The 26740-nt window shown below is 37.8% G+C and overlaps 3 protein-coding genes across 5 annotated transcripts; 2 read left to right on the top strand and 1 right to left on the bottom strand.

Annotated features, from left to right (window-relative positions):
- Positions 1-5148: 5148 nt before the first annotated feature.
- LOC110782540 (uncharacterized) lies at positions 5149-6332 on the bottom strand. The gene is made up of 2 exons (XM_056839375.1): positions 5676-6332; positions 5149-5631 (listed from the first exon to the last, which is right to left on the bottom strand). The coding sequence occupies exons 1-2, from the start codon at positions 6330-6332 to the stop codon at positions 5149-5151; spliced, it is 1140 nt and encodes a 379-aa protein (XP_056695353.1).
- A 1906-nt stretch (positions 6333-8238) lies between these two features.
- On the top strand, positions 8239-23513 carry LOC110782560 (uncharacterized). Of its 3 annotated transcripts, XM_021986726.2 has the most exons (14): positions 8239-8646; positions 8734-8884; positions 10410-10561; positions 10966-11148; positions 13254-13329; positions 14059-14136; positions 15746-15831; positions 18403-18476; positions 19142-19187; positions 19965-20074; positions 20368-20542; positions 21944-22072; positions 22971-23062; positions 23466-23513. In XM_021986726.2, exons 1-13 carry the CDS (start codon positions 8392-8394, stop codon positions 22992-22994), a joined length of 1539 nt encoding a protein of 512 aa, XP_021842418.2. In that variant the 5' UTR covers positions 8239-8391; the 3' UTR covers positions 22995-23062; positions 23466-23513. The 3 variants fall into 3 exon arrangements, with proteins under 3 accessions (XP_021842418.2, XP_021842416.2, XP_056696552.1); XM_056840574.1 differs by lacking the exons at positions 22971-23062; positions 23466-23513 and adding an exon at positions 21622-21729 and having other exon boundaries at positions 8244-8646; positions 21944-22159; XM_021986724.2 differs by lacking the exons at positions 22971-23062; positions 23466-23513 and having other exon boundaries at positions 8241-8646; positions 21944-22361.
- Positions 23203-25270, top strand: LOC110782561 (glycosyltransferase BC10-like). Its single transcript, XM_021986728.2, has 2 exons — positions 23203-23850; positions 24557-25270. The coding sequence occupies exons 1-2, from the start codon at positions 23203-23205 to the stop codon at positions 25193-25195; spliced, it is 1287 nt and encodes a 428-aa protein (XP_021842420.2). The 3' UTR covers positions 25196-25270.
- The last annotated feature ends 1470 nt before the right edge of the window (positions 25271-26740 follow it).

Here is a 26740-nt window from a genome sequence, read left to right as displayed (position 1 = left end):
ACATGGGGGATGTAGGAAAAAGATCAAGCCTCCGCGAGAACGGGACATAGGTGGGAGGAGATCTAGGCTCAACATTAATGCTTTTACCCATAATTCCACCCTCGTGAATAAACTTGTCACTAAAATCTTCAACCAAAAGTTTCGCAACCAATGGTTTCTCAACCAACAATTCTACAACCTTTAGCGATTCTTCATCCTCCAAAGTCTCCGTTATGTCCAACTTTTCCTCATCAGTACCAAAAGTCAAATGATAACCTTCCTCTAATGAACTAACATTCTCAACAAATCCACCATCATCATTATCATCATTATAAAGGATTTTCATGTCACAATAAGATGGTTCGAGTTGGAAATTTTGCATATCAAATCGAAGGAAAGGGTTGACAGTACTAACATATGACTCGTTATAGGGACAAAGAGAAGTATCATGGTCATGACAATGACAATAAGAACAATAATACGGGGGAGGGGTGTGAGTTTGAGGAATAGGAAAAGAGAAATTTTGCAGAGTAGGTTCAAGAAACATTGTCATCTCCCACTCATATGTATCCCTAGCTAATTGCTCAATCAAATCCCAACACTCTTCTGGAGTCTTCTCCACAAATATATAACTACTCATGGAATCCAACACCAATCTTGTATCTTCATTCAATCCCTCATAAATCACCATACATAGTTCCCATTGTTCAAAAATATGATTTGGACCAAGAAAATCTCCAAGCCTATAATAATATCTCCAAAACACTTCATTCTCAAATTGAGGAAAACAAATAGAAGCCATTTTATATTAAAAAAAAGGGAAATTATACACAAACGAAAAAAAATATATACAATGTAGCCTCACCAAAAATAAAAGCTAAAAAGAAAAATAAAACCGTCTCCCCGGCAACGGCGCCAAAAACTTGATGAATTAAAAAGTGATACCGCAAGTGCACGGTGTCTGTTGTTAGCAGATACTTAGCAAATACGGGTCGATCCCACAGGGAGACAAGTTCTATTAGTTTTTGCCCAATTATACGAACTATTTCAATAACGAAAGTTGAGTTTGAGTATTAACTACTAAAGCTAAAACAATAATAAAAATGCGTAATTTATCAATGAATTAAAGGTCTAGGGCGTCTGTTCGGTTCACCATGCTTATACCAATCCAATAACACAATTCAATTCGACAACGAATAAACTAGGTCGAGTAATTAAAGTACATGCTAATCCTACGGTCGGGTCTTAACACTTTCAATTCAACATATGCAGTACGATCGCTAACATAATCAGAATTGCCAATTGTACAAAGCCTCTAAAAACACGATCTTTCGATTCTAATTCCTATTAGCTAGATAATTAATCCATGAAATTGGCCGATAACATGAATCAACGATTAAGAACAAATCAATTGGAATTACTCAAGCAATAATCTATAGATTAGCAAACTTTATTGCATAACAATCATGGTATAAACATGGCTTCCCTAACTTAGCCCTAGAATATAACTACTCGCTCATAATTGAATTAACAAGCATGAAATACATAATGAAAACGAGATTCATAATCAAAGGACGAATTAATCTAAGAAACGAAAATAATAAGAAAGAATAAAAGCAAAAGAAATTATTGAATTACCTCTAGATTGATTAATTGAATGGAATGAACTAGGGCTCAATAATGTGTAGAGAGAGAAATAAAACTGAACGTTTAAAAGAATTCTAGGAAAATAATAACCTAAGAGAAATAAATTAGTTCCCTTGAGTATTTATATGCTCCTATTTTCTAAAATAAAATAAATAAATAAATGTGAAAATAAAAAATAAAAGTCGTCGATGGAGCGATGATGTGGCAGCCAAACCCGAGCACGAGCCGCGCACACGGGAAGATAGATGGCGAGGCATGGGCAGCGAGGGATCTCGCGCACCATCCCTCGCTGGCATCATGATGAGCGACTAGCAAGAAGGTAGAGCAGCGAGGGAGCTAGCGAGCCATCCCTCGCTGCCCTGCGCGTGTGTGTAGCAAGCTAAGCGACGAAGCTATAGGCAGCGAGGGAGCTAGCGAGCCATCCCTCGCTGGCCTAGTGAAGTGCAGCAAGACAAGACGACGAGCAACGAGGCAGCGAGGGAGCTAGCGAGCCATCCCTCGCTGGCCTAGTGAGATGCATAGCAGGCCAAGGCGACGAGCAACGAGGCAGCGAGGGAGCTAGCGAGCCATCCCTCGCTGGCCTAGTGAGATGCATAGCAGGCCAAGGCGACGAGCAACGAGGCAGCGAGGGAGCTAGCGAGCCATCCCTCGCTGGCCTAGTGAAGCAAGCAACTATGAAGCGATGAGGCACGACGATAGATGTAGCGAGCCTACGATAAATGTCTTGCGAGCCAACGAGGGATCTTGCGAGCCAACGAGGGATCTTGAGAGCTATGCACAAGCGATACATCGAGTTAATCATCCCCGGAAAACTCAATTCTCCGATCAAACACTTCGTCTCCGACTCAAACCATCCGGTGATCATTCGTTCCACCTCCAAACACTCCGAAAGCACCCAAATGATTGTAAAATCACCTGAAATATCAAAGAAAACACAAACGGAGCGTAATAGAGTACAATAACGACGACTTATGCAATTATGACTCTAAATGCAACTAAAATGAGACGAATGCCTAGAAATGCAACCTAAATGAGCCTAGAATACCCTATATAAATATGATTCATCACCAAGTCCTGGAGGGTGGAACTTGGCAGTTTGGACAAAGCATCTGCTTGTCCATTTTCCGCCCTTGGCACTAGCTGTATTTCGAAGCTTTCTAACTGTGCTACTGCATCCTTCATCAATGCCAAGTATTTCTGCATAGCTGGTTCTCTGGCCTCGTATTCGCCCCTGTATTGGCTTGCTACCAACTGTGAATCTGTTTTCAATATTATCTTTTTCTCCTCTGCTGCTTTACAGATATGGATACCTGCAATTGCCGCCTCGTACTCTGCTTCATTGTTAGAGGCTTTGAATTTGAATTTTATGGCGTATTCGAAGACATTACCTTCAGGAGAAGTCATAATTATGCCTGCCCCTGACCCTGTTGCAGCGGCAGATCCATCAACTGCAATGTACCATGTGCCCAAAGGTTCCTCTTCCTCCTCGTAAGAAGCTTCTGCTATGAAGTCTGCTAATGCCTGAGCTTTGATCACTGTTCTGGGTTTATACTCAACATCATACTCCGACAATTCCACTGCCCACTTTAATAATCTCCCTGACGTATCTAGCCTTCGCAGTGACTTTTCTAGTGGTTGATTGGTCAATACTTGTATTTTGTGGGAATCAAAATACGACTTCAGTTTCTTGCTGCTATCATGACGGCGTATGCCATCTTTTCGATCAGAGGGTATCTTTGCTCTGCTGACGTTAACACATGGCGGATGAAATAAACTGGTTGCTGCACCCTATCCTTTTCCACAACTAGCGCTGTTGCTACTGTTTTTTGTGAGGCTGAGATGTATAGCTATAACAGATCATTTGGCTCTGGTCTAGCGATTGTGGGTAAACTTTTCAGATGGTTCTTGACCTCTTCAAACGCTTTCTTCTGATCTTCACCCCACTTGAAATCTTTGTTACCTTTGAGCAGTTGGAAAAACGGAAGTGATTTTTCAGCTGACATACTGATGAATCTGGTTAGGGCTGCCATCTTCCCTGTGAGCTTCTGGATGTCCCTTACATTCTTTGGCTCTGGGAGGTTGAGAATAGCATCAACTTTCTCTGGATTTGCATCAATTCCTCTTTCACTGACCAAGAATCCCAAGAATTTGCCTGACTTTACTCTGAACACACACTTCTTTGGGTTGAGCTTCATACCAAAATTGCCTCAATGTTGCGAAGGTTTCCCTCAGGTCTTTCACATGATCTGCTTCATTTTTGCTTTGACAATCGAGTCATCAACATATACTTCCACATTTCTACCTTTCTGCTTTGCAAAGATGCTGTCAACAAACTTTTGGTATGTTGCTCCTGCGTTCTTTAAACCAAAGGGCATTGCCTTATAATTGTACACTCCTGCTTCTGTTACAAACGCAGCCTTCTTTCTGTCTGGCTTGAACAGACTGATCTGATGATAGCCCGAAAACGCTTCCATGAAACTCAAGCAGGCATGACCGCTGGTTGAGTCCACCAACTGGTCGATTCTTGGGAGTGGGTAGCAGTCCTTGGGACATGCTTTGTTTAGGTCAGTAAAGTCTACGCACATTCGCCACTGCCCATTACTCTTTTTTACCATGACCACGTTTGCCAACCACTCAGGGTAGTCACATACCTCGATGAAGTTAGCCGCTAACAATTTGTTGACCTCCTCCTGGATAGTTGCATTCTTTTCTGCTGAAAAGCTTCTCTTTTTTTTCTTTACTGGTCTGACCTCCGAGTTCACATTCAGCTTATGAACCATCACACTAGGATCTATTCCGTGCATTTCATCTGCGGAAAAGGCGAATATATCAGCATGTTCTCTCAGCAGGCTGATTAGGTTTACCCTCAAAGTCAGATCCATATCTGTTCCAATCCGAACTGTTTTGTCTTCCACCCCTTCCTCTAACTCAATGTCCTCTATCTCCTCTTCTGCTGTGGGTTTCAACATTTCTTCTTCTCTGTGTTCGGAATTCTCCATGTCTAATGCCTTGTCTTTTTTTCTTTCTGCTCGCTTTCTCTTTCGAGATATGGGCCGATCATGCTCTGTTATGGGGGGAGGTCTTGGAGGTTGCTTGAGGGCAACATGATAACACTTTTTTGCTTGCTCTTGACTTCCTCTGACCTTTGCTGGCCTGCCCTCATTTGTGGTGTACATCATGGTTAGATGGTATGTAGAGACAACCGCCTTGGCATCATGGATAAAAGGTCTGCCCAAGATCGCATTGTAAGCTGCAGGGACTTTGACTATTAAGAAATCCACCACCACATCCTTGATTTCCTTGCTGCCTTGTCCTATCTGTACTGATAGACTCACTATTCCTTCTGGCACTATTGAGGCTCCAGTAAATCCAGTGACAGGATAAGAGACAGGTTTGACATACTTCTCACTGATCTGAAGCTCTTGGAACGCAGGCCAAAATAGAATGTTAGCAGAGCTACCCCCATCGACCAAAATACGATGGATTGTCCTATTTGCGATGCGAAGAGCGAGCACCATTGGGTCATCGTGTGGATACACTATGCCTTTGCAATCCTCTGCAGTGAAGGTGCACTGTGGCATTGGTGGGGGAGCGGGCCATTTGCCGGAGTTGTGATAGTTGACCTGATGTTGAAATTTCGTTCACGCTAGCTTTTGCCCCACTAGCTGTTGTTCCTGTATGCACAGGCCCTCCTGTTACGACGAATATGTCACATGACCTTTTTTCATATGCCTGTTGATTTTGCCTGATGTTCATCCTTTTCTCGTCATTCTTTCCTCCGCTATCCCTGTTTTCATAGGTTCTGCTGTAGGAGCTCTTAGCTTTGAACTGTGTCAAGTATCCTCGCCTTATCAGATCTTCAATGTTGTCCTTTAAATTCGTACACTCTTCTGTTAAGTGCCCATGGTCACCGTGGAAGTCACAATATTTCTTTGGGTCCCTGTACTTATTGTACATCTTGGCTGGCCTCTGCCACCTTTCATCTTCTTTACTGATGGCAAAGATCTGCGTTCGCGAAGCTGTCAGAGGGGTATATTCATGGTACTTACCTCTCTTTTCAGTTCGCTGTTCGTTACTTCTTCCTCTACCTTGTCCTCCCCACTCTCTCCTGCCTTGGTGGCCTTCTCTTCTGTCTCCATACTCCTTATATGGTTCCTTCTTTTGCTGATTGCTTGATTTCCTTCCTCTGCTACATTCCTCTGCGCTGTCGCCTTTCCGATCTCCTCACTTTTAATGAACTCGTTGGCCTCTCCCAAGACCTCTGCTAGGGTAGTGAAAGACTTTCTTCCTAGATAGCTTTTGAAGTCTCCATCCTTCAATCCCGACATCATGGCCAGAACGGCCACCTCTTGCTGCAGTTTAGGTATGTTGGATGCCTCCATATTGAATCTTGAGATGTAATCTCTTAAGGATTCTCGCGATCCCTGAACGAATGACATCAATTCTCCCATCATCCGCTCTCTAACAATGTTAGCAACATAATGGGTGCGAAATAAGATAGCCAATTGTCTGAAAGAAGTAACCGATCCCTTCGGTATTTTGTTGAACCAACTCTGAGCCATTCCATCCAGAGTGGAAGGGAACACTTTGCACCACATGGAATCCGTGTTGGTGTACAACATCATGTGCCCCCCGAAGGCAGACAGATGAACTGTTGGGTCTGTTTTCCCATAATACTTGCAAGTGGGAATTTTTATCTTTTCCATCTTTTCTAATAAAATTTCAAGGCAAAAAGGAGAATCATCAGGGGTAACAATAGCTCTATGAGGGTTCAGATTACCTGACATTAAATAATGGGTGTGCCTGGCTCTGATAGGTGTCACACTTTTTGCCGCGCATTCCTGCGACTCAACGCCTTCCAGCTCTTCATTCAAGTTTCTTACCCACACGTTCGGACTCTTTTGAGGTCTGGGTCACTTCCTCTGCTGCTCTCCTTCGAGGTTTGGTGGAGGATGCTTGGCCTGTGCCTGGGAAACAGGGGTTGTCAGAGCAGACAAGACCCTAATGCAGTGCGCATTTGATTAGGGGAGAACTGAGAGGTGAGCCTCTCTATCGAAGCTGATGTGGGTGCTTGCACGATCTGACTGGGAGTCTGTCTTGGTCTGCTTGGAGATGTTCTACGTTGCCCAACATCCTGGGGAGTATTGAACTGTGTGGTGGGCTGCTTTGCATTTGTTTTCGTAACTGGGTTTTCAACTGGCTGAATTACCGGATCTCCGAATATCGGGGTGGTCATTTTTTTAAAAATTAGAGGAAGAGCTCAGAAAGGTCCCCTCCTTCTAGCGCCAGTTGTTCCGAGTGTGGAACTGGGCGAACTCTCTGAGAAATCCTGATCCTGCTAGCAGAGCAAACGTTAAGCTACCCTCGGGGGTTTAACCGAGGAAACCCCTTCCGATGCCTAAGTCAGCAAGTGAGGTAATGAATATTTTAGAGAGAGAAAGTAGAGAAGGTTAAGAATTGTACTTGTTATTGAACGTGTCCTCAAATGAATGGGAATGAAGGTATTTATAGGCGTACTATTTAGTACTTTGGCCTATTCAGATGTCGCCACGTGTATGCTGGCGATGTACTTGTTTCTTGTCGCGTTGCCTAACGACGCCTTCTTGTGGTCCTGCAGTGAACCTCATGCTTTAAGGTTGCTATGCCCGTGTGGCACTTGGTCTGCGCGGTTCGCTCGACCTTGACTGTCTTTGCGTTACCTTTATTCATGGTTATTCATGCTACGACGAGCTGCCTGTGGGTAACTTGTCCTGCTAGGATGAAGATGATCTGCGTGGTGGGGTATGACCCCGTACAAACCTCATAGAAGAAATTTCAGATTGGGTGAAAACTTGACATAGGAAATTCTAAGAAGAACGATGATGACGGAGAGACGTGGTTGTGGGTTGGGTTGTAGCCTACAACATAGATCTACCGAAACCGACGATGAGATGGCAGCATCGGTGTCCGACTGAGGAAGAGAAAGGCGACGAACCTAACCAACGATGAGATGACGACGATGAAGTCCAGCTGAGGACAAGAATGACGACGAACATCATGGTTTTCTAGACTAGATTCTTGATATAAGGCAAATTCTTTGTCATTTGGCTTGATTAGATAAAGAAAATCAAAGAACTTTGGAGGAAAAAGACTTATCAATTTGGCTTAGATCTGATTTCGTGAGAGTGGCGGCTAAAGCGACGTGGTAGTGGTGTACTGGTGTGGGACTGTGGGTGGCTTCTCCTTCATTCAAGCTCTGCTCCTTCAAGTTTTCTCTCTCCTGACCCTCTTCCTTGGAATCATCGACATTAAAAAAAAAAGTATTTTTTTAAAATTCAAATTCAAATTAAGCTTGAAATTTCAGCTGAAAAATTTAGAGCTAACTCGGCAGCAGGACCATCCAATAGCCAAATCAGAGACAAGGGTATGCTGACTATACTTACCCAAGGATAAAGTGTAGGTTTAGCCAAACTTTTTAATAAGACCCAAAAAGTTACCTCCCAAAACTTGTTACGGGTGTGAAACCGAGGATGGAAAAAAAATGATACTCCGTACTCCGTAGAAAACTAGAAATCCTTGGAAACGAGATGGTTTGACTAATGATGTATCGGAACCTATAAAAAAGCACCAAACGCCATTGGTTACAATTTCATCATTTTCACATTAGACTACCCTATCTTATGCTCTCTACCCAACTACTCTTAAATGCTAAACCCTCTTTGTTCATCGTAGAAAATTCCAGAATTCAATCATTCACATCACACAACCTGCAAATTCTAAGCTACAATGTCGATGTACAAACTAGCAGTGATCATCAGAAACCCTTCAAACGAGGATGAATTTCTCGTAGCAAAGCAAATTAGGCCCCCTAAATTCGATATTGAAGAGTATGATTCTTACATTGATTCCGATCTCTGGGATATTCCTTCTGTTCAATTGAGTATTTTACACGCTGAATCGGAAATTCAAGTTGAAGGAGCTGAATTGTACTCTGATAAAGTTGATTTGAGCAAATTTGACCTGGCTTTGGGTTTAAATCAGGTATAATTAGTTATATTAAAATGAAAGTTAATGTTTCCTTTTGGGTAAAATTGAATGGTTACTTTTTACGAGTGGTTTGTGTTTTAGGTTTCAGACCAAGTAGGAATTGAGAGGTTGGTTGAAGGGAGGTGGAGATTCTGGAAATTCGTTGAAGAGCCTGAATTCGGACCGCGGCCGTCGATTCATACGGTTTTCATTACTGGTCACTTTGCATCTGATGATGATAGTAGTTGTGATGGTTAGTCAGACCTTTTTTTTTTTCCGTTAGAACGTGATTGAAATGTTTATGGTTGAAAGTTACTTCTTTCGTCCTTGATTTGCAATTTGAACTAGCAATCTTACCATTCAACCGGGACGGTGGGAGTAGAAGTTTTTTGATTAATAAATAATGCAACTCCTTGTAAAAAACGAGCTCTGCCCGGTCAATCCCTTGATTGGCAAGGTAAGCATATCAAATGGTATTTTCGTAAATAAATTGTCAAAATATACAATCTGCCTATTTACATATACCATCTCTTTTTGTATTAAAATTATTTTCTTTTATTTTTATGTTTTTTAAATATCAAATATATTGTACATTGCAATTTTTAGATTGTACTTCCTCCGTCTTTTAATACTCGCAACGTTTGGACTTTTGCCACTATTCATATAATCTACTTTGACTATTTGTAGTGTTTTTTATATAAGATAAAACGTAGTCATGTGGGATCTTGTTAGATTCGTCTCAATGTGTATTTTCAAAATATCAACTTTTTATAATTTTTGCATAAAGAGAATTTAAGATATAAATGATCAAAGTTGTGCATTGGCATGCGTGAAACTAACAAATGTTGCGAGTATTAAAAGACGGAGGAAATATATTTTTTCATTATAATTACGAGAATGCCACTTGATATGCCAATGAAGGGATTGTTTTGAAATTTGTCGTTAAAAACCATCTGTGATTGATAATGTACAAATTGAACTTAGTTGGGCACGTGGTACAATGTGAACTTGAATTCTTGCTTTCACAACTTGCTTTTTTATATTAATTTTTCCTGTAGCTTATCTAATTATGTCAAGCCAGAATGTACCCAAGTAGTTAAGTGCTGATGATATGAAAACAGTGGACATGATTTTATGCATGACTTTTGAGCATTGTTTTCTTTGGAGAGAAGTGATATATACTGATTATACAGTGAGTCTCTAAAATGTGTTGGTTTAATCAAAGATGCTCTATGTAAAGTAAAAGGTATTGCTAGGCTCCAAATCTTACTTGATGTGGAATTTACTAAATTGGCGAGAACAGATTCATGTGTTTGGCCGACTTTGGTCATGATATGTTAATGACTCATATTCTGTTTTAAACTGGGTTTTTATTTGAACTAATGGCTTGTAGCTGATAAATTTTTGCCATCTTTGAGCCTAATTAATGAAGATCATGGTAATACTTGTCAACACCTAAAATACTTGGTATGGGCAAGACAACCCAAAAGTCTTAAGGCAGTCAAAAATAATATTTCAATAGCTGAAAATAAGAATATAATATTACTCCATAAGAATATTAGTATTCTTCTATAAAAGCCCTCAATGTGGCTACGAACGTGATTACGAGTTCTGATACTATATTTAACTTAAAAAATTGGTCAATGGTAGCATGAAATATGAGAATATTATTATTTCAAGGCCTGCCTGATATAATAATGAAGCACGTGTTTGTTCTATCAGCAGTTTTTTTAAACCTACACAAAGGTTTCTTTTCAACTGAGTAAATTCATTTGCAGTGGCATGCCAGTGGATATCCTGGTCTAAGTGCTCCAGTTGGCTCTCCGAGGTGACACAAGATAGTTATCGTATAGGGCCCTTGGTGGTTAATGGTCTACTACATGACTCTGGATACTCTAAGTGGGATGTTCCGCGTGGTTTACATTATCAGGTTGGATTTGCTGTGTTACATGTATGTTTTGATGAAACAGTTGTGTTTTATTTTGTTTGAGATGTCTATTGCTTTTATGCGTTTGTTAGAAGCTGGCAAATGTTATTGGCTGAGAGGTAGGTAGTAAGCACGTAAGGCAATTTAAACAATAATGTGTATAATCTGAACCCACCCACTGACCAGTAATTGTGGTTCCTTTTATTGGGCCAACTTATTTCAATTTTATTTGGGGGGTATAAAGTTACAAATAGAGATGCATGTATTATATTGTTTTGGAGTACTATATTCATGTTTGATCTCCTGACTCCATCAACTCTCTTAACGTGGCTGATTTGGTTGGCGTTATAAACCTGTATAAATCATTCCTCTGATGAGGTTTTATCCATTACTTGTCTCTTTTACAGGAGTATCCTCTGGGTGTTATACTTGTACCTATGGGAAGTAGAACTGGGAAGCCTTTCTCCACTACCAACTTGGTAGTCATTGCTCCACAGATTGTCGACAATAGAGAAAGTAATAAAGATTTTATTGCTTATGGGGATGCATTAATAGTAGACCCAGGATGCAGATTTCAGTTCCACCAGGAGGTATACTAATCAACTCAGCTTAAGACAAGTTCATTCTGAAAAAAGCCTTCACTAATTCTCTGAACATATGTGAACTTGTTACTTCCCTCGTATATATATATATATATATATAGAATCAGGATCTGGTGAGAACCACCCCTTAAGATGAGAACTGAGAACTAATCTCAGCCGTTGATCAATTGAATCTAATGGCTGTAAAGCTACCCGAAATTTCAAAATTAGTAAGGGTAAAATGGTAATTTACCCGCGTTGAATGACCTCCCCCAACTCCTCAATTTTCAGAATTTCTTTCTCTCTCTTCCTCCCTCCTCCCCTGCGAATTCTCTCACTCTCTCTCTCTTTCAATCTCTTCCTCCTTCTTTCTCATATCTTCTTCTTCTAAATTCATATTCTGGGATTTGTTTTTCGTTTCTTCCGTTGCCCAGGTAATCCCCTTTTCAATTTTTATTTTTGAACAAGTGAAATTAGGGTTTTTAGTTCTTATTCGTTTGTTGATGTTGTGTTTACTTTTTCTGATGTTGTGTTTACTTTTTGTCGATGTTGTGTTTACTTTTCATTATTTTTTGTTTACTTTTATCCGATGTTGTGTTTACTTTTTCTAATCTTGTGTTTACTTTATGTCAATATTGTGTTTATTTTTGATTATATTGTGTTTACTTCTACTCGATGCTGTGTTTACTTTTTTTGATCTTGTGTTTACTTTCTGTCGATGTTGCGTTTACTTTTGATTATATTGTGTTTACTTTTACTCGCAGTTGTGTTTACTTTTTCCGATCTTATGTTTACTTTCCGTCCGTTTTGTTTTAATCCAACAACTATCAGAGGTTCTCATTATAAGGGATGTTCTCATCTTAAAGGAGGTTCTCACCAGAACCTGGTCCTATATATATATATAATTTTTTTTTTTTTGACGGGGTCCCTCGTATATATTTAGCATAAGACGGGAATCGCTCTTGTAAAGTGCGGAAGCAGTAGAACCTATATTAGAAGCAGTTGCCTCATACGTATGAAAATGTATCACATGATTCTTTTTAAATACTTTTTTAAAAAGAAAAAATTTCATTAGCTAAGATGTTCTGTTTTGCCTTGAATCCTTGATAGTATGATTCTTAGAATCCTGGTAATAGTTGTCTTTGGTTGGAAATAGTCTTGGCAGGCTAGGGGCTGCCGTGCTGTTGACATTGTCAGGGATGTCATATGTGTAATTTACATAAAGCTTGATTAAGTAGGTGCATGATAAGCAGAAATTAGAGTAATTTAGATTTTAATTCTCTCTATGAAACCCTATTATAGTATTATATATATTATTTTAAGTTTTACAGCAGATCAACATGTTTTTCCCTTTTGGGTTAGTTGGTACTTGGTTGGGAGGGTCCTTCTTAAAAGGCTCGTCCCACTTCTATACCTGATTTAGGTTGTAAATTGTCAAGTTTTGAAATATACATAATTTTTGCTTGCTTGCCAAAAAAAACATGTTTTTCCCTCAATCTCACCGGTTCTGTGTTTGGGAGTTGTTGGCCAGTTTGGGATCTTTTTAATAATGATCTCCAATCGTATCTCCTTGACTACTTCAATAGCTTCTCACAGATTGTGTCATGCATTGCTTCACAAGGTAACTAGATGAGGTTTTAGGAGAAATCTCATGCCTCCCTGTTGCTTCACAATATAAGGGGGTATATTTCCACATTTATATATTTTCAAAGTTTGTTAGTCTCTATTACTTCTTTTCTCTTCCTATTAGACAGTTATACACTTCCTGGGGATGATAAGGTATTCATGGTTTTAGTCACATATGGTCAATGGTCAAGAGAAAGCTACCTGTAAGAAAGCATGAAAAAAACATCTGTTAAACTGGGTTTCAAAATGCATGATCAAAACTTATGTGTTCGACTTTGGTTTCAGTTTTTCTTGTATGCTTACTCAAAAACATATACGATATTCCCTTTTAATACATGATATCATGTCAATATGTAATTGCTTTCCAAAATTTACCTGTCCTTGATGAAGCAATACTCAAAATCTGTACAATATGGCTTGATAGTTGTACTGTAGATGTGGCAATAGATTTTTAGATCATTTTCTGACGAGTCTCGTTGTTTTTTCAGCTGGCGGATATTGTTACAGCTTTGCCAAGAAAGTTGGTCGTATTTGTAACGCATCACCATCCTGATCACGTGGATGGTAAATCCGTTTGATTTTTAATAAATACTTTATAAATATTTCAGTAGAACTGGTCCTGATTAGAAAAAGTAATTCTGAGGTGCCTTACATGGACATGATTGAGGAAAGTGATATTGCATGTAGCCTGCGTTCTTTTTTATGAGTGGTTAATTGCTGGAGTTATAATGTTGCTCCAGGATTGAGCCCTATTTTGTTTCTTGTTCCGTGGCCTTGTTTCTTGTCTACACCGAGCTGCGAGCTTGATGTTATTGTGCATTGCTATTATACTACTAACCTTTGCTGTCTCCAGCCAGAGTTAAGTTACGTAAATTTATCTATTCATTGTGGTCTGGATTTGCGGAACTGAATTATACGCTAGGTGCATTCTGTCTTAAGTATTTGTTCTGGCACCTCTTTTCATGAATTATGCATGTTTTGAGGTCCAGTTTCTCCAATTAGAGATATTTGCCAGTAAACTTATTGATCTCATTATCTCACTGTGGACAATGTCTGTTGAGGTTCAAATATGCTTCGTCATACCACCAAACTATCTGTAGTTAAGCATGTCTGTAAAGAAAGTAGTGGAAGTAGTAAGCAAGCTCTATTTTATACACGTAACTTTCCTTTTCTAGACATTCCTACACATAAGTTTCTGGAAGTCTGACCGTGGTCTTTCATAAATTCATATGCATTTTCTCTGCATAAATGTGTCTTTTATTTGTAACTTGCTCCTTTTGTGGATTTCTTCAGGTTTGTCAGTTATACAAAAATGCAATCCTGATGCAATTCTCTTGGCTCATGAAAACACAATGCGCCGTATTGGAAAAGGTATCCTCCTACGCCCAAGTTAGATTTCATAAATAGTTGAGGAGATAGAGTCGTATCAAGCCTTAACTGGTCTCTATCTCTGTAATGTGGCTGTGATGATTATTGGTGAATGATGGAATTGATTATCTTTCTTTATCTGGGAAGAAGGGTATTGTTTTTAAGCTTGGTTTTGTGAAGACACACGATAGAGTGAGCCAGAGTTCTAGAATGAGGTGATGGGCTGTAAAGCGTTTGGATTTAGGTGGAGGAAGTGGAGCTTGGGCAGTGTCTTAAAAGGCACAAGGCACACTAAGGCGATCGGGGTTTTAGCCTAGGCAGCAGAAAACAGCGCAAGTGTGAGGCACATGCCTAATCGAAGTGCGGCACAATTCTTATAAGTCAAAGATTCTGCATGAAAAGCAGTTGCAGCCATGCAATTCAACCACCATGCTTTTCGTGATTAGTGTCGCTCATAAAAAACATCTCGCACAAGCCTTTCTAAGCTCTTGAGAAGCAGTACCTTCAGACCTTGAGTCTTCAGCGCCCCTCTTTTAAACACTAATCTGAAGGTGTTTGTTGTCAGCTTGTTATTTAGTAAGCCTAAGAGGTGGTTAGGGCTTATAGGGGCCACCAGGGGTTGTAGTAAGGTGATCTCCTCTTTCTTGTTTATTTTGGGGGACGACTTGTCGGTGGTTTGTTGTGTCATCTCTGCGGATTTATAGTGGGAAGGGTTTTCCTGTTCTCATTCACAGTTCACAATAGATAACTATCTTGTTCGTCGCTGATCATTTTGCTGGGTTAAGCATGTTCTACTGTTTCTCAGGTATTTCCGGTGGTTTCTGGCCTTAAGATTTATCTAGCGAAGTCCTTGGTTAGTGATTGACTTGGACCTGTCTTCTGTTGCTCCCTTTGTTTAACTATGTAGGTATGTGATCCAGAAGTCCTGGATTAATCGGGTCAATTTGAACCTTTCTTCTCTTACTCTTTCTATCTTCTTTTCCAGATGTGTGATACTGTGATCCATATCTTGCATCTCACTTATGTCAGTATCTCATTAGTAAGAACCCTAGGGGAACCTTCTTTTTGGTTTTGCTTTTTTACTATCCACCTGTATTTCCAGACATTTGTAAGGTTCATCTGGATGTTGCCAATAGTTTTAAAAGATTATCTGGCATCTCTTCATCTGTAGACTGTAGTGGGGGAACAGGTGGAATAAGGTGTGTTGGCCTAGGAAGGAGAGTGGTCTAGGTTGGTGTTCAAGATCATATCCTTGATGAGTAAGTGATTAAGCAATTCTGTTTTCAACAGTTCAACCTGTTTCCCTTTGGCACCAGTTATAGTAGCAGGTGTGGTTTTTCAGAGGAATGAATGTGACTCTCAGGCAGCTACACATGCATCTTGTTCAAGTCCTTGGAAATTTCTCCCAGGTTTCTTTGTTTGAATCTCCCTTGGTCACAAGATTAACTTGGGAAGTATCTTGTGTAAGAGTTTAGGGGATGCCTTTTTCCGTCTCTTTTCCCTTGTCTTTATCAGCTCTTTAGCCTGTGCACAATGTCAAAAATGTTTGTTCAGTAGTAACCATTGTCATGAAGGTCTAAAAGTGTCGTGACAACTTTATTTAAATGTGCAGATGACTGGTCTCTTGGGTATACATCAGTTGCTGGGGGGGATATAATTTATGTTGGAGGCCAGCGACTTCAGGCTATTTTTGCTCCGGTATTGTACTGGCTAACTGCATGTCATTGACTTTTCAATCCAATATGCTTCTTTATTTCAGTAAATTGTACTTCTTCCGTTCTTTTTCTATCGCAACATATGAGTTTTCACATTTTCCAATGCACAACTTTAACAATTAAATGGTGCACAACTTTAACAAGGATTATTTGACAAGAAAATAACATTATGGTAATGAAATTTTGTCTCAAACTTGGTGTTTTTCTTCATAAATTTGCATTTCCACCTAATACCACTCCCCAAATGCTAATGGATGGTAATGGAAATTTATAAAGAAAAAGAGATTATTTTGAGTGAATTAGCATTACCATGGGAATGGATATTGATTTTCCTTACAAATTTACATACAATTATACAAATTCATTCCCATTGACACCATTTATGACCGGCACCCAAATGGGCCGTTAGTGTCATTATTTACCTTTTATTAAAAATTAAAAATTGTTGATATTATCAAGGCTGCCTATTGATTTTCTTGCTAAATGCGCTCAGAGTCTTAGACAACTTAGCTTTGTGTCCGGGAAGTTGACTATATTGTGAAAGCCCCAAGTATCATTCCAAAAGAGATTCCTCATTTCCTCTCCAAAAAAATTTACCAAACAGTAGCTAAAAGTGCAACAGCATCCTACTCTTGCTAGTAGCCTGGCGGAATCAATTATCTCAAATTGCAAAAGAAAGCCTTATCACTTGGCGCCTAAATCGCATACTTAGCTCCAACACCATCATTGCTTAATTTAAGCATGATAAAAAGACAAACTAGAGAGAGTGAGTTAGTTGGCCTTCCAACCATTGTGTTCTATCTGTACGCAAAAGTTAGTGTATAGCTTTTGTGTTTAAAGGCACCCTGAACGTCCTGGAAAATTTTCAGAGGAGAAAAGGTTTGATTGTGGAAGATACAAACAAGTAAACAACTAGATGTAGAAAAAATGGCCTGTATTAAACAAAACGGAAAAAACATGAAGACCTTTTGGCGATCGAACTAGTGAAGGGTCAACAATTGGTGTTTGATGATGTTTGGATTAGCAATAGTGGCTAGTGGACCGTTTCAAGCCTAGTCTGCCCTTAACCTGCCTGACAGAATTCCTCTCAGGAGAGACCGGTTCTTGAAATGGGCCAGGTGCAGATGGACTGGGTGGTTGGAGTTTTAGGTTCTGCATGAGCAGTTGCAACCCAAACACTAGAACTGTTTTTTAATGATCTAAATCTAAGAACTTTGTTTAAAAAGCTGGAAAAATATGGACATGAACCAGACCAGTAAGTTTGACCTTTTATTTTCAGATTCTGGTAGACTGGACTGCTGAACGTGGTCTTGAGCCGGTCCATTCAGCACCTTGCCTGATCATCTTCGTCTAGGTGCCTCAACTGGCTTAAGATCAGTCAGCTCAGCTATTGTCAGTTCTAATGAGCACTAAAAGGCTCATGGAAGGGAAAACACTGACTAAGAGAACCTGTTCTCTTTCCTTTTTAAGCTAGTCTGTGCTGAATCCTGAATCATCTGAAGTGTGTTCTTGATATAATATAATGTTAGGAATACTGGTCCTCCAATGGTTTGTCTTCATAATGATTATCATGGATAATATCTATTACTTTATACTAAAACAGACACTTGGAATGACACATGTCACTTCCTGGTGAAAAGTTTTCCCTCCAAAAATAAAATTCCTAAAAAAAATCTTTTTGTTATTTATATTTTTTATTTTCTATCATTTTTATTTAACCATTTGTATGGTTATGGAAATAATAGATGTTACATAATAATTTGTTATTTTTGCCAATATTTTAGTCAAATCAATATATTAATAATGAAAAATATTTACTTAATATTTTGGTCAAATTAACATATTAGTATATCGAATATTTTGGTCTAATTAGCATACTAAACCTATAAAATATGCGACATGTAATAGAACTGAAATTGCAAGATGGTTAAATGAGTAATATTCAAGTTTTATTAATTATGCAATAACTTATAGGAGAGAAATATTTCATTCAAATATATTATAAGAAATCTGGCTAATTGATTTTAGAAAATCCATGCGTGCACGAGACCTGATCTAGTTAATATACTTGGAGTCACTGGCTTGTTTGCCTCCAGTTAAAAAAAGAAAGTCAAACTGGCTTGTTTTAACCGGAGGCAAACAAGTATAAGGCAATGATTGGAGTCACTAGACAGTGATTGGAGTCCTAAGGTCCAAAGCTTCATTATGCAAATAACACAAAGGCTTCTGAATCTCTTCTACTCAGTGAGACTTATGGAATGGGAGATTTATGTTAATCAATAACTTTATTTACACAAAAGGTGCATGAAAAATAATATTAGGGTTTATGATCTGTTGGGTTCCAAACTTCCAATTCAGTATGTTATCTTTATTTCTTTGTAATTTTGTTTATCTGCATTCTTCTGGTCCTTGTGTAGGATGATAATTCCGGTTCCAAACTTCCAATTCAGTATGTTATCTTTATTTCTTTGTAATTTTGTTTATCTGCATTCTTCTGGTCCTTGTGTAGGATGATAATTCCCAAGCTTGATAGCTTAAAGTCTTTCAATTTCAGGGCCACACGGATGGTCATATGGCATTGCTTCATATCAATACTCATACACTGATTGTTGGTGATCACTGTGTTGGGTAAGATCCTCTCGAAGTAGATACATAGGACTATAGATCTACGATTTCTTAAATACGGTTACTAAGAAGAACTGAATGTCCATGTGAAACTTTCGTTATGAAATTCAATTTCATTATCGATGGAGAATTTAAATAGGTATTTTAAAATGGTCATAAGTTGGTACTTTGTAGTCACTTGTACAATGTTCTCTTTGTATACTGAAGGGACTTATATTCCAAGATTTCTATTTTAAAATTGTTGTACAACACTATGATTCTGTTATGTGCAAGTTTGCATGAGTTAGAGCACTTGGTTTTGGAAAAGTTCCAGCCTGTGTAGCTCAAAATTAGTTAAGAAAGAATTACGTTATACTCAAATGCATATTGTTAAATACAGTTCCTAGCACTCTTGTTAAATGACACATTTGCATGTAAGAGACAATCAACTTGTGGGAAATTTTTTGGACCTTTACCAGGAAAAAGGAAAAAGAAAGTCAAACTGGCTTGTTTGCCTCCAGTTAAAAAAAGAAGAAAGATTAGCTGACACATTTTGTGATATTCTATTGAGTATTATGTTTGAAAGATTAGATGTTTTAAGGGAATTTTTGGTAGATTTTCTCAGTTTTCACCTCTTTCTACGAGATCCTAGACAAAATCAGCAAATTTCTTGTTAACTGATGTTGCAGGCAAGGTAGTGCAGTTCTGGATGCTTTTTCTGGTGGAAATATGGGAGTAAGCCATTTGTGTCTGATGAGCCAATTTTTTCTTTTTTATCATACTTTTTGTGTATGTGTGGTTAGTTATGTTTTCCACACCCCTTCACTATTTGTGTTAAGTATTCTTCCTACTTTCTCTACAATAAAGGATAACCATAGAGCATTTCTCTTTTTTCTTACTTACATTGAAGCAAGCATCTTGTTTCAGTTAATTTTTCTAAGACAGGTTAAGGTGGTTTAAAAAGTGAAGGACTAAGTCGTGACAAAAGCTAGTTATCTTCTGGAGCATTAATGAGAGCTATAAATTAACAAAGATGTTTTAGAAAGGGAAGAGGAGAGAGTATACTCTTGTATGGCACGATGTTAGGGGAATACATAACATGAGATGTTCACTTATTCACTGAAAAGGGATTTAGACATGTAGTGATGGAGTTAATCCTTTGTTATATCATCGTAATCAGGGGAGGGGTGTCCCTCCCCCCCCCCCCCCCCCCCCCCCTTATGTGCCAGACTCTTACTTCCATCACTAACGACCATCTCGTTGGGAGCTTCATGTCATATTTGCCGGAGTCTCTATTGGAAAAAATAAGTGTATAGTTGAAAGAAGTATACAATTTTTGGAAAACAAAAGTTAGTGATGCTGGAGCTTTCTAGACTTAGAAAGAAGGTAGCAAAGCAGAATTTCTCTTTTCCATGTTGACATGCATTGCATTACAGGAAGAGATAGTCCATATTGAAAGAGCTAAGCAATCATTCTGATCTCATCACCTGACAAATGCTTACTTTCTTGCAGGACTACTTCCATACAACGTACAAGTTCTTGGAGCTTTCCCCAAATACTTTAATTCCTATGCATGGGAGAGTCAACCTATGGCCAAAACACATGCTTTGTCGTTATCTCAAGTATGAAACAATGAACTGCATTTAATAATTCTCTTCTTTCAATTATACACCATTTACCATATTGTTTGCTACATGGATTGGTGCTGTGGCAATTGATGTGCGTGATTTTCTATCTTTTATTTTCATGGCTTAGCTAGTTCATATGCGTGTGATTTAAAAAAAAAAAAACATTTGGCCACTTATACCTAGTATCAGTTGAACTTCTCAGATCACCATAGCTTGTGGATACTATATAATGGTAATTATTTGAAATTGTAGTCATAAATTTTCTTACATGTGTAGTCTGATTTCAGGAATCGCAGAGATAGAGAATCGTCAATCTTGAAGACCATAGAAAATGGTGGGACTACATTATTTGATTTAGTTTCCACCATTTATAAAGAAGTTGATCGTGGCCTGTGGTTTGTTGCTGCATCAAATGTTAAGCTCCATGTCGAGCATCTAGCTCAACAGCACAAACTACCTGAGGTAATGTCCACATTGCTAATATTGTCGTTCAAGGAATTCAATGTTCTCATTGATAGTTATTTTTATCATATAGCCAAAACTATACCTGGTCAACAGTTTTATATTAGCCCCTTTTCTAAATAGTTGCACCATTTTGACTTTTGACATTATTCACTCATCTTACTTTCACCGGCCATAATATTCTACTAATAAACAAAAATAAATAATATTATGTAACATGTTATTGGGTTTGTGTCAATGAAAATTTTAAATATGTCAACTTAATACAAAATTATAAATATTGATGGTCAAAGTTTATGCGTTGGTACACGTAAAAGTATAGAGGAAGTATTTGTTGAGGAAGTCTTGTTCTATAATCGGTAGAAATTGGAAATGCTACACACACAATATAATAATAGTTTGCATTTTCATTTAGTATCAAACAACATAGTTTGGTAGAAGAAGAGTAGTTGCATTTTCTCATGTGGTACCAAGCAACATAGTTTGGTAACGTGGTTGCATTTTTATTTGGTACTCACATGTCAAAGGTAAATGTTATTTTTTATGTTCCAGACTCAATTTATTACTTGAAGTTATCATTTATCCCTTAGTATACCACCTGAAGTTACTATTTTGTCCTTAGTATACCATTTCTAATCTCTACCGGTTATTAGAAAACCTCGTATTTGTTAATCAATGTCCTACCCAATCCACTGACGTTTTTGCAAAAGCGGGATCTGGAATCTGATGGTCTCAGATATTTGTGCTTACATACTTGCCCCCATTACGGAAATGAATCCATGCCATTAATTTTTGAGTTTGTTAAAGATTAGAAAAGAGCTTTTTTTTCCATGCTATGATGCACAATAAAAAAATATCTATAATTAATACGGAGTAATAGTAGATGTAGTAATTTGTTGCTTCATTTTAGCATCTTTATATGAAGAGCAGTAAAGCTAGCCGAGTGATAATCTCTTCAATCATGATCATTATTCATAAGTTTAATAAGAAACTTGGCTAGTAATTTAAGGCTAATATAATGCATATCTTGCTGATGAAGATTTACTCATTAGAACATCAATTTGTTTGAGGGACTGCAGGGCTTTTGTTTAGAAACTTTCAACCACAATAATGCAGCATTTGGGGACGAGTCGAGCAAATTATAAAAAAAAGGGGACGTCGTTTTCTAGGCCCATTGACTTCTTTAGGTTTGAAGCACTGCTCTTTATACTTCCTAGACTGTATCTATGTATGTAAATGTCATTAACATAACATTGTTCCATCATAAAAATCTCATAGTCATGGTGGATGAATCTGATATTTGATGAATGAATTGCTTCTGCTTTCTTTTCAATGATAATTTCCTTTTCTTCGAGTATCCAGAATTATACTATTAATATGGGGTTTTCTTGTTCCTCTTAGGCCATGTCCTTGACAAGATTCCATGGAACTTGTGGCTTACATTTCACAATCAACTGCATATGTGCATACACAAGCGATTGGATATCATCAAAGATTATGAAGATTAGACGGCCTAAACTCATTGTACCGGTAGTTGTGGCTTGCTTTGCTGCATTATATTGTGTAAAAAACATGACTACATAAAAAGCATTAGATAACTTACGCCATCGCTATGAATCCTTGGTGATATAGATTGTCAGGTTGAACAAACAATATAACTATCTTATGTTACCATTGTCATCTGATCGTTTCTAGCCACCCTCATAATATTTCTGAATGAACTAGAACTTGTAATACTCCAGAAATTTGGACATGACATGCTTGTTCTCTGAAAATTTGGCTGGTCGGTGAGTGATGACATTTTCAGTTTGTTTTTCGATCGGTCTGTGTTATCTATCTATGAGATGGGATACACATTTTTATTTTTATTTTTTATTTTATTTTTATATATGTATATAGATGGTGTAACCTTCCTAGTTTTTCTCAGTGTAAAGATTTTTACTCCAAGCAAGCTCAAAGTGTTTCACTTTGTTCTTACTAATAAAAAGTGTTACAAGTAATTAATGTTGCGTAAAGAAAATACTACGTAGGTTTTATTTTAGAAGTCAAATGGCAAAATGTATTTTTTCCTTGTAATTTTTTAACTATTCGCAAACTTGTAGATTTTTCATTAGGCATTGGATTCTTTTATTGAGCCTGGTTTTCTCTAGAATTGGCAAACGTGTTGTGTTCGTGTTTAACCTATTGTTCACAAGAGTTATAATCATGTAAAATGTATGTGATTGTATTAAAAGACAAATTGATTTTAAAAGAAAGGGGCTTGTTCGGGTTGATTTCCTGTCGTGTGTGACTGGCGAATTGGTGTTTTTACTTAGTAATTATGTGTTCTTGCCGTGTTAGTTTCGGAATATTATAGTGTCGTGTCAGGATAGGCGAAGCTAGCTTCTTCCATATTTCATATTAATTTCCTTGTTAATTTCTGTTATAGTATATTGCAAGTAAAGTGGGTTAGATAAACAAAAACAGCATGCAGAACATATGTGATTGAGGCGCAAGATACACAAGCTACACACGAGAAAGGTAAACTTCTCTGATCATTCACACTATTATTAAGGGTCAGGTCAGGTGTTTAATGTTCATTATTACGTAAAATTGTTGTGTGTCAAAATGTGAATCTTATCACTTTTCTACCATATCTTTGGCAACCTTTGAAGCTATGTATGTTGTCTTGCTTAATTATTCCAGAACATGCATGCTTAATTAATATGGTAATCCAAGTTAACCTTGCCTTGAATTCCGAGAAGAGAACAATGGAGCAACATAAGGTGAATGTATTAGTAAGAAGAGGGTCGTGGATAAGAAAAATGGTAAAGGAAAGCAGGTCTCAGATTGCAGCTTTCCAAGTAACAAGCACAATAATCTTAACTGTTACAATTGCATTCTTTGTGATAGTCCTTGGAATCTTTGTCAATGGTCGCCTCAGGAAATTCCTCATCTCTGAAGACTACACAACGACAATGCAACTCAAGCCAACTACTTCTTCTTCTAGCATCGAACAATCAATGAATGATGAGTTTGGTGATCATTGGGTAGCTCCAAGGGGATTATGGCACTCAATGTCTGATAAGGAGCTCATGTGGCGTGCCTCAATGGTACCTCAAGTTAAAGATAACCCGTATAATAGGACTCGTAAGGTGGCGTTTATGTTCATGACTAGGAAGATGTTACCATTAGCACCATTGTGGGAGTTGTTCTTTAAGGGACACCAAGGCTTTTACTCAATATACCTTCATACATCATCATCATTCCACACTGTTGACCATCCTCTTGAATCATCTGTCTTCTACAACCGTAGAATACCTAGCAAGGTCTGTTACACTTCTGCATTTATCACTTCCTATTATTCTTGCACTTCTCTTTTTTAGAATTTCAACATGTCCCTAATCTCTCTTTCTTCATATTTTTGGTGTACATGTCATATATTTGTATATACACTCTTATGTCCAAAACTCCAAATCCAAAAAACTAAAACAAAAATGTTAATTAACTTCGGATTAGCTTCATATATTGAAGCACATTTTATCATGTATAAAATAGAAATTTCCCGTCAAAAATTCATTTCCTTCAAAAATACACGTAGTATCTACTTAATTTATTGTTTTAGTTTTCTATTTTTATATTAACCGTTTATGTATAGAAAAAACAATATTTGTTAATAGATTATGACAAATAATAGATACCACATATTAACAATTTGTTAAAATAATTGTTTGGTAATACTTTAGTCAAATCTGTATATTGATAATGGAAAACATATTTAATTCAATATTTTAAGCAAATTAACATATTAAGCGTATAAAATATGCAATATTTAATAAGACAGGAATTATATTGCATATTAGATTGATTAAATGAGTATGTGCGAGATTTATTAATTATGCAAGAACTCTAAAAAGCTGAATATTACAGTCAAATATATTATAAAAAAGGACCAAATAATAAATTTAGAATATTAATGCGTGCACGGGACCTAATGTAAGTATACTATATCTTTGATTTTTTTGGCGGTTGCAGGCAGTGGAATGGGGAAAGGCAAGCATGGTAGATGCAGAAAGAAGATTACTAGCAAATGCCCTGTTAGACTTCTCTAATGAAAGATTCATATTACTATCAGAATCTTGCATTCCATTATTCAACTTCACCACTATTTACAACTACCTCATAAACTCGAAGCACAGCTTTGTGGGATCAATTGATGACCCAAGAAACGTAGGGCGAGGCAGATACAACAAGCGTATGGCACCTGCTATATTACTGTCTGATTGGAGAAAAGGAAATCAATGGTTTGAACTTCACCGAGACCTTAGCATTGCAGTAGTATCAGATGTGACATACTACCCAATTCTTAGAGATCATTGTAGGCCTCCTTGTTATATGGATGAACATTATTTAGCTACTCTTGTGACGAAAATTGGTATGGACTTGAACTCCAACAGAAGCATTACTTGGGTTGATTGGTCCAAGCCTGGTTCGCACCCCACCACGTTTGTGAGGAAGGATGTTTCAGAAGGGTTCTTGAGTCGAGTTAGAAGTCAATCTGATTGTTTACATAACAATGTGTCTGCCTCTTTCTGTTTCCTTTTTGCAAGAAAATTTCATCCCAATACACTTGAGCCTTTGCTTAGGATAGCACCACTTTTATTTGGCTTTTAACTATAACATTAGAATCAACTATATCATTCATATATTGTAATACAAAGTTTATAGTTATCAGGGTAATTGCCTTCACTGTTGCTTAATTAATTTCATTCATTGTAACAATTCTGTTATAGTTTTACTTTTTAAGCTTGTAACTAAGTACGTACTACTTACTTGTTAAGCTTGTACGTATTTCTAACACAACTTATTGCACACGAATAAAAAATAATTTAATCTAGACTCAAGATTTTGGAAAGGTTATGCGCGAAAGGAATTGGACCAAAGAGTACGTTCTGGAGGGAGATAAGGAGATAAAAGAAAGGTGGTGTCTTATTTTGATAACCTATCATGATAGATGAACGTATCTCTCATGTATGGTATTATAAACTATGACTTTATGCAGATAAATAATACGGAGTCAAAATAGAATTGCAGAAAATAGTAGGTCCTTATTGCATCTCTATTGAAATCTAGAGATGTTTGAGAGAGCGAAGACTTAATTGGTTGACAACTTTCTTCAATAGAAGTAACAAGATGTCATTTGAGTGTACCAAACTTACATTAATTCCTATGTATAAGAATAAAATGAGATGTCTAAAATTGTGTCAACTATCGAAAGATCAAACTATATTTTTTTTGGTAGTGAGAGAAACCAAACAACAAACTAGGCTTCTTCTCTAGCACCATGAGTCCCAGTAACAACACTTCTAGGAACTTAGAGCAACAGAAATACGAAAGATTATTAACCACACGAAGGATATCTTAGTTAGCATATTCACTTCCATTCTTGCCAGAAAAGGATTCCTTAACGTATTGATTGCTTCTATATAATCCATCTGTACTTCTATCCTATTATCCAATAAACTTGCCCCTTGGATGTTGTTAGGGGGGTTACCCTCCTGGTGACGTGTCTCAAGTGTGCGACCACAAAGTATAAATGGCAGCCAGCAAGGCATGAGTTATGACTGGACAACTTGTCCTCAACGGTTGGGTATGACGGCAACGGTTACAAACGGGTGATTAAATGTGTAGAGGAGTGCAGCATAACCGGCTTAATTATGTCCAATTATGTACATCAATTACGTACATTACACCTTTATACAAGGCCTATAAAAAGGCCTAAATGGCTCCCTTGTAAACATAAGTATTTACTAGCTAAGAATATACACTCTTTATTCTCTTACGAATTGCTCTCATTATCTGGTATTATCTTGCTTAATCGATTGTTAGCACCTCTCTAAAGACAAGTTCGACTCTAATTAGTAGAAGGTGTCCAAAACAATTTGGCGCCCACCGTGGGGCTGACAATCAAAAGCAGCTCGGTAATCCCAATCCAAACACCATGTCCGGAAACGCAAGTTCATCCAATAATGTCACTCTTCACATTTAAGCCATGGATCAACGCATCAGTCTCCTCCAAAAGAAGAACGAAGCTTTGCAGTCGCAGGTCAGATCTTCCACCTCCATCGCAACCGGGTCCAGATTCCAGTACCGTCGAGATGTTAGGTTATGATACATATAAATGAATATAAATCATGCGGAAAAACCATAAAAGCCAGG

Source organism: Spinacia oleracea, chromosome 3 (assembly GCF_020520425.1).
Source record: "Spinacia oleracea cultivar Varoflay chromosome 3, BTI_SOV_V1, whole genome shotgun sequence".
NCBI classification, from domain to species: domain Eukaryota; kingdom Viridiplantae; phylum Streptophyta; class Magnoliopsida; order Caryophyllales; family Amaranthaceae; genus Spinacia; species Spinacia oleracea.
This window is presented reverse-complemented; position numbering and strand designations above follow the sequence as displayed.

Bases quoted from the DNA above. Each gene is read 5' to 3' on its own strand.
- LOC110782540 (XM_056839375.1), bottom strand. From the start codon at position 6,332: ATGGAAAAGATAAAAATTCCCACTTGCAAGTATTATGGGAAAACAGAC. The intron at 5,632-5,675 runs GTAAGTACCATG...TCGCGAACGCAG, and splicing joins ACAGCGAACTGAAAAGAGAG to ATCTTTGCCATCAGTAAAGA.
- LOC110782560 (XM_021986724.2), top strand. From the start codon at position 8,392: ATGTCGATGTACAAACTAGCAGTGATCATCAGAAACCCTTCAAACGAG. The intron at 11,149-13,253 runs GTATACTAATCA...TTGTTTTTTCAG, and splicing joins GATTTCAGTTCCACCAGGAG to CTGGCGGATATTGTTACAGC. The intron at 19,188-19,964 runs GTAAGCCATTTG...ACTTTCTTGCAG, and splicing joins TTTCTGGTGGAAATATGGGA to GACTACTTCCATACAACGTA.
- LOC110782561 (XM_021986728.2), top strand. From the start codon at position 23,203: ATGTTGTCTTGCTTAATTATTCCAGAACATGCATGCTTAATTAATATG. The intron at 23,851-24,556 runs GTCTGTTACACT...TGGCGGTTGCAG, and splicing joins ACCGTAGAATACCTAGCAAG to GCAGTGGAATGGGGAAAGGC.